The 17,163-nt window shown below is 39.7% G+C and overlaps 1 protein-coding gene across 1 annotated transcript in view; it reads left to right on the top strand.

Moving 5' to 3' along the window:
* Positions 1–17,163, top strand: part of LOC144690058 (connector enhancer of kinase suppressor of ras 3-like) — a 340,571-nt gene that overhangs the window by 128,103 nt on the left and 195,305 nt on the right. Inside the window, exons 5-7 of the mRNA XM_078557565.1 lie at positions 3,424–3,465; positions 5,026–5,145; positions 17,014–17,073. Coding sequence (XP_078413691.1) covers positions 3,424–3,465; positions 5,026–5,145; positions 17,014–17,073 — 222 coding nt within the window. The remainder of the gene's footprint in view (positions 1–3,423; positions 3,466–5,025; positions 5,146–17,013; positions 17,074–17,163) is intronic.

Below are 17,163 nucleotides of genomic sequence, written 5' to 3'. Positions count from 1 at the left end.
AACAATTTCAGAACTAAATATTGGTGATTACATTCTCCCTCTTGTAATCAACACAAGGATCTCACATTAGGTTTGAATACTGTAGAAATAGATTTCCAAGTTGCACATCTTAGTCAGTGAAGGGCTGATGTAGAAATCGGTATAATTCTACTGTCATGGTGACAGATGAAATTTGTTATTCAATCATATCTGATGAGAAAGATGGGTTTGACACTGTAGGATAAAGAAAAAAAAAGTTACAATATTCAAAGCATTATTTACACAGGAGGATTCATCGTAGCATTAGAAAATGCAGTGCTAACTCATAACCCACTACATTGTATAATCAATATAACAAAGAACTGACACATGAAGAAAGCTGGTGTATTTTGAGAACAAAAAATATTCTTTGCAAATTTTTAACCTGTTCTATTTGCTTTGTACGAAGAGTTGAAGCCACTCTTAGCATTTTGGAAAGACGAAATGCTGGCTTTGTTTAGTTTAGGTCTGGTCCACTGTCCATTGATGGAAGCACAAAGGCTGAACACACAAAATGAGTGATGCTAGCCACAATTGACATGACTTTTTAAGCACCTGTTGCATAGTAATCTCCATTAATCAGGATTTGGCTTTTGAACGAAGAGGCTTTTTGCTGTGTACCTGGAGTAATCCTGGTATGAAACATATACCTCCTGATCTCTATTGCTTATAGATGAGGTCCGTGCAGCTTCCAATAATTTGAATAAGGCTTTAGCTAGTGGAAGAGAAGGGTGCAAAACTTCCAAAGGGGAGAAATTTCATTGTTCCCTCCTTCCCCACAACTGCCCTCTTTCCCCTTCAACCCCCTGTCTCCAGAAAATTATTTACCATTTCTGTGTTCTCCCTCAATTTTGAACAGTGGTAATAATTTGTCTCTTAAATGTTGGACTTATTAACTTCAATGCTATCGGCACATTTTTTACTGTCACCATACATCCACTGTGTTGAAATTGACTCTTCATGTTAAATAAATGGTTGGAGAAAAAGGGAACAGAGCTAAAACATGCTAGGATACTGTTGGTGACCAGGATAAACATCAAAACAGACTAACTTGACAAAATGGCCTGTTTTCAATGCAGTCTTGTCACTTGCATATATATATATATATATTCAAAGAAATCCAAATCTCTCTGCCCTTTTATTCATGACACAATTCGGCTGAATTTTTCCATTGTTTCACTTTTGTCATAAATATTGTAAAATAATTGCTCTGGTGTGAAGTAGGCACTGTAGTCATCTTCAGGTGCCATGTTTTATGTTGGCAATCATGGCTGCCCAACTTTCACAGTCCTTGACAACATCTTGGTGGTGGTCTCAAATCTTGTACCCCTTCTATTTCTCAAGCTGTCAGTATATTTCCTCCTTTGTCTCCCTCTTGCTCTGCTACCCTCAGTTTTACCAGTTAGGACCAGATGTTTTAATTTCTCTCTGCTTATTACATGCCCAAAGAGTTATTGTCATCCCTTGGTAATCATCTGCAGAAGTTGAGTGCCTGCTTTCCTCAACATTTCCTCATTAGTTGTGTGTTGTCCAACTAATCCTCATCATGTGCTTCAGAAACTAATCTTTTATCTTCCATTGTCTTGCTTATATTCCAACTTTCGTATCCACATGGTAATGTTGACCAGAGGTAGCATTTTAGTAATCTCATTCTGCTTTCCATAGAGATGTTCTTATTTCTAAAGAAGTCTGACATTTTTGCGAAGGTTTGCTTTGCAAGTGTTGTGCTTCCTGATGTCCTTGATTACTATTCACATCTGATGTCATTAGGCTACCTAATTCTGCTTGTTTTATTTCTTTTGACTCCACTGTTATTTTGCATCTAGGTGTAATCTTTTTCTTTATTACCGTGCTTCTTGTTCTGCAGGTTAATGACAATCCATATCTGTTACCGTGACTAAGAGTCTATGTAGATTTTCCTCGGTATCTGCCATAATTACTGTGTCATCTGCATATCTCACATTCAGTATATTCTGTCCATCTACTGAAATGTCTGGTAATTCTGCTAGATAGCTTAACCTCATTGTAAAGATAGAAAAGATCTCAGGACAGAACACAAACTTGTCTCACACCTTTTCTTATAGCTACTATTCAATGTATTAATTGTCTGTCAATTCTGACTGCTGTTGTTTGGTCCTAGTATAAGTTCTGAAGCAGCCTTAATTTGAACATAGAAGGGAAAGATTTCTGTAGCATTTCAAAAATCTGTTTATGCTTCAATCTGGGAAATGCATTGGTGTAATCTATAAAGCATACCTTTAATCCAAAAAGATGTATACCTAATAAAAAATGGATGACAGAAATCTTAGAAATGATGGTGGAATGAAAGCAATAAAAGAATAAAGATATCAGAAAATATAATATTGGCAAACTGATATGAAAGGAATGTGACGTAGAAAAAGAGAAATAGAAAAAAAAATGAGCAATGAAGAAATTGGAACTGCTGGAGGAAAAAGTTCACATGATGTATAATGAGGTGAAAGAGGTTACCAGCTCAAAGCTACTGTAGTGGAAGCAACTGCATTAAAGCAAAAATTAGTACAGTAATACTGGAGAAAAATGGCATCCTAGGCAGATGGGCAGGATACAGAGAAGAACTACTCTGACAAAGGAGGTGGGGGCGGTGCGGGGTGGGGGGAAGAGAACCAACCATTCCAAAAGCAATACAAGCTATCGAGAAAATAAAGCGTAAAGCTATGGGACCAAAGTGTACGACCCTGGCTTAATTCCAGACGATCTTTGTAAGTCTATATTGATAGAACTACATAAAGGACCAGGTGCAGCAAAATGTGAAATTCGTGAAAGGATAAGCCTCATGAGTCGCTTAAATCAAAAACATTCTAAGAATCATCATGATGAGAATACGAAGCAGAATTGGATTGGAGATATCAGAAGAACATAAAGTAAAAGTAAAATGCTGCAGATGCTGGAATTCTGGAATAAAAATCAAGTGCTGGAAATATTCCAGGTCTGGCAGCATCAATGGAGAGACTCTTCTTCAGAACTGAAGGAAGGTAAAAATGTGATGGGTCATATGCTGTCGAACGGGAGGAGGGTGAGGAAGACCGAAAAGGAATGTGTGGGTTGGGGTAGAGGGTGGGAGAGAATAAATGACAAAAGATATCAGAAGAAAAATATGGGTTTATTGAAGGAAAAGGAACATGAAATGCAACATTTGTGGTAAGAACTATAATGAGAAAGCAATTGCAGTCCAAAAATATGTGTACCTATGTTTTATAGATTACAACAAAGCACTTTAGTAGTCCCATTAAGACATGCTCAATAGATTAACCTTGATTAAATTGGTCATTGTTACATTTCTGGTTTCCAACTTACTGTTGATCTGACTTTTTGTAATTCATAATTTTCTCACTGATTTTGTATTGCATTGATTTTTACTAACAGGACTCCACTGTGTTTGAAATGGAAGATGGTGTCATTAATGTTGTAAGTGCTCAGTTTGTTTTCATATTGCTGATAATATTGTAGATGTTGATCCATTAAAACCCATTAATCCTCAATGTAACCCAACCCTGCATGTTGGAACAATGGAGGGAGAAGGTGAAGCAACATGAGCTCTGATTATTGGTAAGGAAAGTCTGCATGCTAACCTCCAATTATCTCCATCATTTTCTCCTCTCCACCCTTGCCCTTCCATAAATTGAAGCTAACCTTGCCTAATATAAAAAGATGTAAATTACCAGTTTATAGTTTAAAATTTACAACAGAAATTTGTGTGACATTTTCCTGAATTTTAAAGGTATATGGGCAGGGTCTTCGACTTTGAGGAAGGCATTGCAGTTAAGTGGCATTTGTCCACATGCATAAATTGTCCACATGCTAAAATTCTTAGTAAGGTAACTCAAGTTTATTTTTCCTCATCTCTAGCCCAGATTCACTGAGGTCCATTACACCCCCAACACCACCCCAGATGAAATGAATTAATACCACATAGACTGGAGAGTCAATCTTGTGATCTTACTAATTTAGTGCAGCAGTTCACTGAAAAGTCCATTTATCCACAGTGCCAATGGACAGAACCTCTGCAAATGGTAACTGAGCTAGAATGAAGCATGAGAGAATCTCGCCCTTCTTGATTTTGAGTTGATGCTTACTTAATCCTAAAACTGAATCTCTGACTCTGAGGGCTTTAAGGACATGTTAAATATGTTCTGATATAGTTTTTAACTTGTCAACTTCACATTCCCAACAATCCCATGAATTAGCATTTCAAAGTACCAGTGGTTTTATTTTGCATCAATTAAAGATCTAGCCAGCCAATGAAATTAGGTAATGAGAGGTTATCTGGAGCTGTTCCTTGAATAATAGGCATAATGTAATATTCTTTTATAATTAAAATGAAAAGGGGCCTACTTCTGGTAATAAATTGAATACATGTACAAATTTATAGTTCAGTAATTATTTTTTTCAAATCTGTGACATCTCTGAGCACTTTCACAGAAAAGTACTTTTTAAAATGTAAAGTTTTAAATGTTAAATTTGCACTTTTCCCCCAAATCAAATTTGTCTGTTTGCTGCTTTTCTTACTAACATTCTTACTTACATTTAAAGCTGAGTTAAAACTTTAGCAGTTTGGAGATCTTCCTTTGTAACGTAAGGCCTAGAGTATGGTAACTTGTTAATACTGTACTGCATCTAGTATTGGCTGCAGAGACCCAGATAATTCTGCCAACTTCACAAATTGCAACGGTTGAGATTTGAGTTGACTTGTTTAATCTTGCATGTTATGTTCGTTTAGCTTTTTTTAAAAAAAGTAATTTTTTTAACTATTGGAGAACTGCAGATAAGTAGAAATTCATAAAAGATAATGCATGCGTTTAGATTTTGGTTAAATATTAGTGCAATATGATGTGTGAAGATATTTTAAAAATCTATCTTGATCCAGAAGTGTCCTTGGAGGGTTTTTCAGTAAAAATATTTAACTGATGTCTGTTCTTGGTGTGTTCACTCTATACCTTATCGTCCAATTTGTGTATTTTTTTCCAGTGTAAAGTTCTTAATGGTATCTGTGATCAGACGATTAGATCGGCATCTGATCCTTTGCTAAGCCAGAGTGCTTGTCTAGAGGAGGTTCAGTTAATAAACATCAAACCAAGTGAAGGACTGGTAAGATATTTTAAATTTTTTATATATAATTTTTTGTCTGTCATGCATGTCATGACTGTATGACTTTTTTTTCCCTTTTTAATTGGTTGTTTCTATTTCTTTAGCAATTTACCTTTCGTGTTACATTATATCTTTCTCGATCATATTCCACCAAATATCTATTCCGTTGCATTGCAGAAAAAGTTGCGCTATTAGCTGTTATCATCCTCTTACCTGGTCTTGTGGTAAGAGCAATGCTTTTGATAATGTTGCTTTTAAATGTTGTGTCTTGAAGTGTGGAAAGAATTCCTAAGAAATTATCTGCAGTTCTATTTGTAGCATGCTAGTAGAGTTGCCCGAACTTGCTCAAGCTTCTAACTTTGTCTTTTTAAGGAGACCATGCCTCATTCCACATACACCTCTTTCCATGCTTCATTTGTGTGTTTCATTTAAAAATTACCCACACTGTCCACTCCCCATTACCCCTACACACTACAGAACTGCAGTGCAACGTCTACCTTTGTGAAGCCTCAGCAGTGGCCCCCACTCACTCTCCCCTCCTGCATCCTGGCTCCACAAAATAGACTGTCCAACAACCTGCTCTGTTCATCAGCAGTACTTGGGGAGAGCTGTTATTGTTAAGTAAAAAAGATAACATTTAAAGTGGTTTCAGAATTTATCATTTGTGACTGGGTGAACATGACAGCAGAAAAGTTATTGGTGGAAGAATTTCTTGAAGCTACTTCCATTTTGTTTGTAAATTTAAGGAAAGGGCCAGACATACTGTGGGAAAATATATAACATATATAGAATACTTGGGAGAATACGTGTAGAATAGTTGGGAGGAAAAAGTTGGCTTGGGACCTATAATTTCCAAAGCTATCCACCAGTGGAGTTTTCCTTGTGTTTTTTCCAGGAGTATTGTAGTCTGATTAATAAAAATTGATTGCTATGACTAGTCAACAGCTCTGTTATTGTATCATGCGACTGCCAGGATAGTAGAAGTTGAACTAGATGAACCTTAGGGATTGCTAAATAAAAGTCTCTTATTGTAAAATAAGTAATTTCTTTGCAACATTTGCACATTAAGTTGAAAATCCTGATTTGCAGAATTGTCAGAAGTTTGATTTTAGTCAGATGTTTATTTTTTTATTCATGGGATGTGGGCATCGCTGGCTAGGCCAGCATCTATTGCCCATCCCTAATTGCCCTTGAGAAGGTAGTGGTGAGCTGCCTTCTTGAACTGCTACAGTCCCTGTGGTGTAGGTACACCCAGCATGAAAGAAGTTAACAGCTGTACTTAGAGTCAACATATACTCAGTGTGGGAGTATTTGGGAAAGATCCAAATCATATCTATCTGGGGTTACAGCATCATAGACTGAAAGAATTTCAGGAATCTTGTACAGTATTGTTTCCATTATTTTTGATGGGAATTGGGTTAGTGACTTGCTCGGAAGGAATTTTAGGAACATGACCACAATTTTTATTATAAGAGTACTTGTTAAAGTGAGCTGAGCCTGGAAAGTTGGGGGAAAATTTCTTGTATTTTGGTCAAAGTCAGCAGTTTAAATTGACAAACTGAATTAAGTGTGCAGCTTCACCACACAAGAATTGTTAGCATTATATGGAATTTGACGATTGAACTGACAGCATAACTGAATAGAAGTGGCATTAAGTGAGAAACATAGCAAAAATAAATCTAGTACCCCCTGTTAGAAATTGAAAGTAAAAGAGGGAGAGAGTATTTCACTGGGTGGGGTTCTTCAACGTTTATCAACAAGTGTGGGTCACTAGTACCACCACTGACCTAGCTGGCCAAGTCCTGAAAGACACTGCTGCCAAACTGGACTGGCACCAAGTGGTGATAGAATCAGTATGAGGCACTAACTTAATTGACTTCGGCCTCACCAATCTATTTGTCGCAGATGCATTTATCCATGATGACATTTGTAGAAGTGACCACTACATAGTCTCGTGGAGACCAAACTCTGTCTTCACCCACCTCCTCCTCCTCCTCCTCTTCTCCCTGAAGGCAGGTCCATGGTGATTATTTGCTGCTCTATTGGGATAGGTTGAGATGGCAGTCCATGAATCTACTTCAGCCGGAACAGGGATCGATTGCACACTGTTGACACTGATCTGATCCACATGCTAGCCATCTAGCCAACTGACCTAACCGCTCCTTCCCCCACCCCCAAGCGACGCACTTCATTGGTTTGACAATATTGCCATACTAAGTGGGATGGATTAAGATTAGAGTAGGTGGGTATCTTTAAGGCACTATGGGCCTTCATACTGCAGCATTGCATATCATCACAATGTGTAACCTCAAGCCTGCCATATTCTTCATTACAATCAAGCCAGATGACTAACTTGGTTCAATGAAGTGTGTGGGACAGCATGCCAGGAGCATCACTAGATGTATCTAAAAATGAGGCTGAGTGGGTGATCTTGTTTAGTCTCCTCCTGAGGTACCCACCATACTTAACAAATACCAAAGTTTTCAGCCAATTCAATTTGCTGCACATGACATCAAGTAACTACTGAGTGCCTGGACTCAAAAGCCTATGGACCATGATAATATCCCAGTTGTCATGCTGGAGGTCTGTGTTCCAGAACCAGCCGCGCCCCTAGCTAAACTGTTTCAATACAAATGCAACCCTGAGATTTACCCAGAAATATGCAAAATTGAGCAGGTATGTTCTGTTCACAGTTGTCAGCAGTGTTATCAAAGGAAGGTAAGTGCAGATTTTGGAGATCGTAATAAATTACCTTCGGCTGCTCAATCCCTGACCTCCCTTTAGGTCAGAGGTGGGGCTGTTTGCTGATGATAGTGGTGGTTAGCTCCATTCGCATTTGTGCAGATATTTAAGCAACCTGTGCTTGAATGCTCAAAGTCCTGGCAACATCTGAGGATGGGCTGATAAGTGGAAAGTAACATTCAGGTCACACAACATTTGTATCTAGTCAATGATCTCCAATGAGAGAAATCATAATCATCTCCCATTAATATTTAATAACATTGTTAGTGGGAGACTGAGCAATGTCCTGGAAATGATAATCAAGTTCCTCTCCAGGTCTCACGCCATTATGATTGGCTATATAACACTGATCCTTCATTGTTGCTGGGTCAAAAACATGGAACTCCCTACCCTCAACTGCAATGTGGGAACATCTTCACATGAACTGCAGACTGATACAAATATCTAAAAAGAGATTACTTATTTAAAGATCTCATCTATAAAGAAAATTTCTTCAGGAGTTTACTTTATCTAAAACAGGTGTGTTAAATTTGGCAAGATAACGCACGTTTAAATCAAAGCAAAATACTGGGGTAGTAAAAATCTGAAATAAAACAAAAAATGCTGGAAATACTCAACAGGTCTGGCAGTATCTATGGAGAGAGAAACAGTTCTTGGACGTGAAATAGTGATTTACTGTACTTTCAATTTAGTATACTGTATTCATTGTTAACAATGTGGTCATCTCTACAGTGGAGGGACCAAAGGCAGTCTGGCTGACTGTTTTGTAGAACACCTCTATCCAGTCTGCAAGCATGATCCTGAGCTACCAGTTACCTGTCATTTTAATTCTCCACTTTGCTCGCACTCTGATCTTTCTATCCTTGGCCTGCTGCAATGTTCCATTGAAACTCAAAACAAGCTTGAGTAACAGTACCTCATCTTCGGTCTCAACGGTTTACAGCCTTCCAGGCTCAACATTGAGCTCAATGCTTTTAGATCATAACTTCTGCCCCCATTTTGATTGGTGTTTTTCTTGTTGGTTCGTTATTTTTTTTCTGTCTCTTTGTTCATGCATTAAAGGTCTTCGGACAGCTGCTATCCTGCCAGTCACACCTGTTGTGATCCTTGGCCAGACCCCAGGTTGTGGGGAGATCTGGTTAGGGACCAATAATGTTTTGGTTAAAGTAGACAAAGTTTGAGATTCAAAACACTAACCAAGTGAAGAAATCCACAAGATTCCACGGATTTGGAACAAACAAAGATGAACTTTACTATAAAAGTTCAGAAGGTTAAAACACTTACAATATCTATCTTATACTCTGTGCTTGAACACACTACACTACAGAATAAATGCCGAATGTGACCAAAACAGATTCCATGGATTTCTCAACAACCCACCCAGACATTAGTCACACTGAGGCAACCAATCTCACTGAAATTTCATGTCTCTCATTTGTAGCATAGCAAGAAGTGCCAAGTTGAACATAAAGTTTATTTTGAAAATGTTATTCTGTAGATCAATTTTGGGCTGAAAAGAGTTCACACCCACTTCTGGGGGTTAACAGGCTTGATGTTAGTTCACCAATAGATGTTCTTCGCCCCAAGTGCAAATAGAAAAACTCTGTTGCAGAACAGAAGGCTAATATGCTTGGCTTGGATTTCTGGCTCTCAACTTTATAAATTACTGAAAGAATTCTGGGGGACATTGATCTATTGCACTGCAACCATAGACATTGAGTGCCATAACCTGAAATAAAGTAGATTAATATTTAATCCCTAGGCACGCATGTTTATTATGAAGAATCTGTTTGGACTTGCCAATTGTAACAAGGAAAGAATTCATGGAAATTATGTTTTTCTTGTATTTGAAGAGCAGCATTTAAATGTTCACTTAGAATTTTCTTGGAACTATGCTCTTAAATTCCCAGTTGTCTAGCCTTTGGCCTTCCGTACATCATAATTCTGCAGCTACTGACTCATCAGCCGCATTCTCATTTCTTTCGCTGTCTCTTTCTGCCACTCTCTCTGCTGCACACACTCTCTTTTTCCCCCTCTATCTTTCCCACCCCACCCCCAACTCCCCCAAATTCATACCCATGTTGCCTGGAACTCCATGCTGGAATCCTTCCAATCAGGTCATGCCCACAGTACCAAAAGCTCTCTTAACAAAGTCACAAATAACTGCTGTTATCAAAGTCACACAACTTCCTATGTGACTGAAACAAAGAATGAACTATCCCTTCTCTTCTTTCTCAACATGTCTGCAGCCTTTCTCACGATGGATCACATCATCCTCCTCTAATGACTCTGCACCATTGCCCACCTGACTGAGACTGCACTCCCTTGGTTCCATTCTTATTTATATAATTGTAGTCAGAGAATCACCATCAATAGCTTCCCTTCCTATTCGCACATGGTTGCCTCTGGTGTCCTTCAAGGATCTGTCCCTGGACCCCTTCCTATTTCTCATCTACATGATGCCCACCGGTGACATCATCCGAAAACATACAATGTTTCCATGTATGCTGATGATGCCCAGTTCTAACTCATACCATTAGCTCGCTTGACCCTTCAACTGCTGCTAAGTTATCAGACTGCTTATCCTACACCCAGTACTGGATGAGCAGAAATTTCCTCCAGTTAAATATTGGAAATGCTGAAAACCTTGACTTAGGTCTCTGCTACAAACCTTGTTCTCTATCTACCATCCCTTGCCCTGGTAACTGTCTGATACTGAACCAGACTCTTCATAACCTTGGTATCATATTTGACTCCAAGATGAACTTTCAACCATATATCTGCACTGTTACTAAGGCCATCTGTTTCCACCTCCGTAATGTCACTTGATTCAGCTCATCTGCTACTGAAACGCTCGTCAATGCCAATGTTAACTCCAGACTTAACTATTCCAACACACACCCTGGTTGGCGCCTAACTTTTTACCTTCTATATACATGAGGCCATCTAAAACAATGCTGCCCTTGTCCTAACTCGCAACCGATGTAGTTCATTCATCATGCCTGTGCTCGCTGACCTTCAGTGCCTCCTGGTTAAATAATGCCTGCATTTGAAGTTCACATCTTTGTTTTCAAATCCCTTCACGGCCTGGCCCGTCTCTATCTCATTCTGGCACTGAGATACCTGTGCTCCTTTAATTTCAGCCTCTTGAACATCCCCGATTTTAATCACCCCACCCTTGATAACTCTCCCTTCAGCTGTCTAGGCCCTAACCCCTAGAAATCCCTCCCTAAACCTCTCCATGCCTCTGCCTCACTTTCCTCCTTCTAAGGCCTTGCTTAAAACCTACCTCTTTGACCAAGCTTTTGGACATCTGCTGTAATATCTCCTTATTTGGCTCCTTGTCCTATTATATTTTATAATGCCTTTATGAAGCACCTTGGGATGCTTTAGTATGTTTAAAAAGTGCCATATAAAATGTTGCAAGCAAGGGTTCAGTGGTAAATATTGAATACTAAGTGCCATGGAATTTAATATAACATTTTTTAATAAATTGCAAGTTCAATTCAATATATCCTTGCTAGGCCTGAGGCTGTATAGCTGTCATAAATTTCAAAATAAATCCTTTAAATGGTGATTAGAACACTTACGTGGAGTGGAGGACAGATTGGGAAAGATTCAATAAGAATACGGAAAAAGAGTGTGGGTGAATCAAAGTGGAGACAGGACTCAAACAAACTGAATGAAGGCGCTTGTATCATAGCACTGGGGCCTGAGGATTAAAAGCTTATTCACCTGTGTTAGCTAAGTGTTCAATTATGTATTCATGCTTGAATGTTTTATGATATATTTAAGGAGCTATGAAACTTCAAAATTATTACATAAAAAGCCAGGGCAAAAAATGAACCAGTAAATAGATGTAAAACGTTAGATGTACTAAACTGAAATATAGAAGAAATGAATGGAAACCAAATTAGATCCATTTGATCATAATTTAGTATTGAGGGAAAATCATCATCAAAAATGAATAAATAGCTGTTGTAGAATAATTAAATGCAGAGAAGATGACAGCAACTCTGCAGAATTTAGGAATTTGTGGATACCGCCTGTTCCAGATGATGACACCCGTGGGAAATGTCTGTCTTGAATCACTTCGAGTTAAGTTATTGAGCTGAAGTGTGAATTAGTGATATTCTGACACAGAAGGAAGTGTAAAAAAAAATAGCTTAACAGTTTGCTCCAACCACATCACATAGAAAGATGCAGGTACAGAACCAACAGTGAGTGCTTGACAGGAAGGGAGGAACCACAGAAATTGGCCTTATCTAACAAGTATGATGTACATGCAATGTGTTAACTTGGGCTTGAAAGACAAAGAGGGTGATCTAAATAAAATGCTAAATTAATTAGAGGATTGATACAGTAGAAAGGGAGAAACTATTTAACTGGCGGGGGAAATCCAGAACTCTGGGGGAGCGGGTTGTGCATATTCTTAAAATTAGGCAGTTGAGGGTGAAATCAGGAAACAACTCAAACTCCCTTTCTATCCCTTTGCTGATAACATTCTCACCTTGGAGCCAGGTGCAGAGTTTAAAACCCACTCCAGACTGAGTGTTGGAAACCAAAGCCCTGGCTCTGAATTCTGCACTGATGTTCAGTGGGATAGGTCTGGCTATTGGATGATGGTGTCATGAATATGAGTTCTGGGAGTCCATAGAACCCTCCTGCTATAAGGGATTAACTATCCCATAAAGATGGTAACAGCGATGGAAGAAGCATTCAGGCTTTTAATCAGCCTGCCAATCTTTCCCTAACTTCACAATCTTCTCCAAAGGGGAATGGTGTCAAAATAAGCAAAATTAACGTTTTAGTCTAATACTTAGTTACGCTAGCAGCTCGTAAATCATTTTCTGATCTGCTTGTTCCACTTGTAGTAGTAGAAATTTTTTGCTGGTGTCATCACCAATAGGACACTCAAGAAATCAGCACCTTCACAGCAGCAGAAGTGAGGTTTGTCTTTGGCTGCCAAATTAGTGTAAAATAATTAAATGCAGTAATTAATTGGAAGACAATCTATGAACTTTAAATTTAGCTTTGTGTTTTTTTTTAAAGCATCAGAACTTTTGGAATGAATTTTTGCCATATCCAGTTCCAATCCATTATATTTCAGGGTGTAATTTTCTATTATACAGTGATATTGTTCTTGGATAAAAACAGGAACTGCTGGAAAAACTCAGCGGGCAGAATTTTATGCCAGCGGGATTTTACGGTCCCGCCGAAGCCAATGGACTTTTGAATGGCTCGCTGCATTTTCCAGCCCTGCCCCCACCACTATGGGCTGTAAAATTCAGCCCAGCAGATCTGGCACCATCTGTGGAGAGAGAAATAAAAGTTAACGTTTCAAGTCCAATGTGACTCTTCTTTGGAACTGAAGGAAGGTAGAAATACGTTGGGTTTTGTGCTGTTGAAAGTGGGGGTGTGGCAGCGGGGGGTGGGAACGAAAGGGAAGACCTGGGATAGGTTGGAGGGTAGGAGAGATTAATTAACAAATATGTCACGGAGCAAAAGGAGCGGTAATGGTTGTAGTAAAGAAACAAAGCATTGATCCAGAGAAAGTGTTCATGGCAGAATAATGGACAGCTCTGTCTGAAGCTGTGTGTTGTGAATCTTTGGAATTCTCCACCCCAGTGGGCTGTGGAAGCTCAGTCATTGAGATCTCTAAATATTAATGGCCTAAAGGGATATGGGGATAGTGTGGGGAAAAAGGCATCGAAGTGGATGATCAGCCATGATGATTTTGAATTATGGAGCAGGCTCGATGGGCTGAATGACCTACACCTGCCCCTATGTTCCTCTGAAAGCAATAACATGAAAACAAGCTACAGACTGTCACTTGACAAAAAATAAAACAAATCACAATGAAGGATAGAGATCATAACCTGAAGTTGTTGAACTCAGTGTTGAGTCCAGAAGGCTGTAACTCGCCTAATCAGAAGATAAGCTGCTGGTCCTTAAACTTGTGTTCTGTTTCACTGGAACATTGCAGCAGGCCGAGACTGAAATATGAGCGTGAGAGAAAGTGGTAAATTAAAGTGGCAAGTAACCGTAAGGTCTGAGTCATACTCTTGGATCCCTTGCCTACAATGGTCATCTCCTGAGTAATATGTACAGAGTAGATGGCAGGATCTGATTTTTGTTTGAGCTGAGATCCTACCTTGAAAGAAGTGTCAGTGAAGTCACTGGTGTATTTGGATGTGAGATATGCTTACCAAGTCTAATTGTACCATAATTTCATTAGGCCAGGAGGCAAGAGGTGGGCATAAAGCAAACTTATTCAGATTTAAAAAAAAAATAAATGTCAGTTCAAAGACTCAACTAACCGCCACCCACCAAAAGCAGCCCCTTGAATGTGGTCTTGCACTTTAAGGAGCTGATATTGATCCCTGCTAATTTTGTTCTATTACTGGCAGCTAAAGGTGCTCTAAAGCTGATGATCAGATTTTCTTACCCACATTCAAGTTTATTAAAAGATATCGCTGGCCAGGCCAGCATTTGTTACCCATACCTAATCGCCCTTGAAAAGGTGGTGGTGAGCTACTATCTTGAACCACTGCAGTCCATGTGGTGTAGGCACACCATGGTACTCTTAGGAAGGGAGTTCCAGGATTTTGACCCAGCTACAGTGAAGGTACAGCGATGTAGTTCCAAGTCAGGATGGTGTGTAGCTTTGAAGGGAACTCGATGATGGTGTTCCCATGTGCCTGCTACCCTTGTCCTTCTAGGTGGTAGAGGTCATGGGTTTGGAAGGTGCTGTAGAAGGAGCTTGGTGAGTCGTTCTGCAGGGCATCTTGTATATAGTATACACTGCTACTCCTATGTATTGATGGTGGGAGGGGAATGAATGTTTAGCTGCCAATTAAGTGAGCTGCTTTGTCCTGGATGGTGTAGAGATTCTTATGTTGTTGAAGCAGCACTAATCCAGGCAAGTGGAGAGTATTCCATCACACACCTGACTTGTGCCTTGTAGATGGTGGACAGGCTTTGAGGAGTCAGGAGCTGAGTTACCTCCTGCAGAATTTCCAGCCTCTGAGCTACACTTAGCCACAGTATTTATATGGCTGGTCCAGTTAAGTTTCTGGTGAATGGTAACCCCTCAGGATGATGATAGTGGGGGATTCAGTGATGGTAATATCAAGTAGAAATGTTTAGATTCTCTCTTGATGGAGATGGTCATTGCCTGGCACTTGTGTGGTGCTAATGTTACTTGTCACTTATCAGCCCAAGCTGTTGTCCAGGTCTTGCTGCATATGGACAAGAACCTCTTCAGCATTTGAGATGTTGTGAATGGTACTAAACACTGCAATCATCAACAAACATCCCAACTTCTGGCTTTATGATGGAGGGAATGTCAATGATGAAGCAGCTGGAGATGGCTGGGCCTAGGGCACTGTCTTGAGGAGCTACTGCAGTGATGTCCCGGGAATGAGATGAATGGCCTCCAACAACTGCAATCATCTTCCTTTCTGCTAGGCATGACTCCAACCAATGGAGAGTTTCCCCTTCATTCCCATTGACTTCAGTTTTGTCAGGAATTGATCTCTCTCCTGACCTCAGGAATTCAGCTCTTCTGTCCAGGTTTGGACCAAGACTATAACAAGTTCAAGAGCTGAGTGGCTCAGGTGGGACTGAAACTGAGCATCAGTGAATGGTTATCTTTCCGCACTTTCCCTAGGTATTATTCGGAGCTTGGTGTGTGGAGAAGTGCAAGGATGAATTTTTGTACCATTATGTTTGCTGCATAACTGGGCTGTGCCAATGCAACTTATTGTTGATGGCTTTATCATTAGGTCATAGTCCTTGGTGAGAGTAGTTACACTGCTACAGCTCCAGATTTGTAACATTATGAGTAGCATATCTAAGTGTATCAAAATGTACAACTGTTTTTTTTATTCATTCATGGGATGTGTGCTTCATTAGCCAGTATTTATTGCCCATCCCTAGTTGCCCTTGAGAAGGTGGTGGTGAGCTGCCTTCTTGAACCGCTGCAATCCATGTGGTACAGATACACCCACAGTGCTGTTAGAAAGGCTTTGACCCAGCGACAGTGAAGAAACAGTGATATATTTCCAAGTCAGGATTGTGAATGACTTGGAGGGGAACTTCCAGGTGGTGGTGTTCCCATCTATCTGCTGCTCTTGTCCTTCTAGATGGTAGTGGTCGTGGGTTTGGAAGGTGTTGTCGAAGAAGCCTTGGTGAATTCCTGCAGTGCATCTTGTAGATGGTACACCATGCTGCTACTGTGTGTTGGTGGTGGAGGGAGTGAATGTTTGTGGATGTGGCGCCAGTAAAGAGGGCTGTTTTGTCCTGGACGGTGCCAAGCGTCTTGAGTGTTGTGGGAGCTGATCCAAGCAAATGGGGAGTATTCCATTACACCCCTGACTTGTGCCATGTAGATGGTGGACAGGCTTTGGGGAGCAGGGAAGTGAGTTACTCGTTGCATGATTCTTAGCCTCTGACCTGCTCTTGTAGCCAGAGTATTTATATGGTTAGTCCAGTTCAGTTTCTGGTCAATGGTAACCCCGAGGATGTTGATAGTGGGGGATTCAGTGATGGTAATGCCATTGAATGTCAAGGGGCGATGGTTGGATTCTCTCTTGTTGGAGATGGACATTGCCTAACACTTGTGTGGCGTGAATGTTCCTTGCCACTTGGCAGCCTGAGCCTGGATATTGTCCAGGTTTTGCTGCATTTGGACATGGACTGCTTCGGTATCTGAGGAGTCGTGAAATGGGCTGAACATTGTGTAATCATCAGCGAGCATCCCCATTTTTGACCTTATGATGGAAGTAAGGTCATTGATGTCTATCTTAATGTTCATATTGCTGCAGATAAACATTGACTCACTTAAAGTTAATGTAAGTAGAATTAATTTGTTTATTGTGGTTCATCTATTATTGGCAGTTATATTTTCTCCCTTCTCCAGTGGGTAGAGGCATCTATTTTATCTTTGGAACTTAATGCCTCAGAATGTAACCTGGCGCACACAATATTAAATTCTGAATGTGGAAATAATATTTCAGAACTACATTAGTGAGTAAACTAAATGGGGTAATTGTACTCGAATGGCAATGCTGTTTTTTTTTATATAATCTTTCCTAATAGATCAAAGTTTTTCTTTTTTTCTAGGGCATGTATATTAAATCAACCTATGATGGATTACATGTTGTAACTGGTACAACAGAAAATGTGAGTAAGAAACTTGCTTATAATTCCAGCTTCAAATGGTGTAAATCTGTGATTCTTGGTTTTCAACCAGGAAACTGAATGCATTAATGT

This window comes from Cetorhinus maximus, chromosome 14, assembly GCF_964194155.1.
Source record: "Cetorhinus maximus chromosome 14, sCetMax3.hap1.1, whole genome shotgun sequence".
Lineage (NCBI taxonomy): Eukaryota > Metazoa > Chordata > Chondrichthyes > Lamniformes > Cetorhinidae > Cetorhinus > Cetorhinus maximus.
This window is presented reverse-complemented; position numbering and strand designations above follow the sequence as displayed.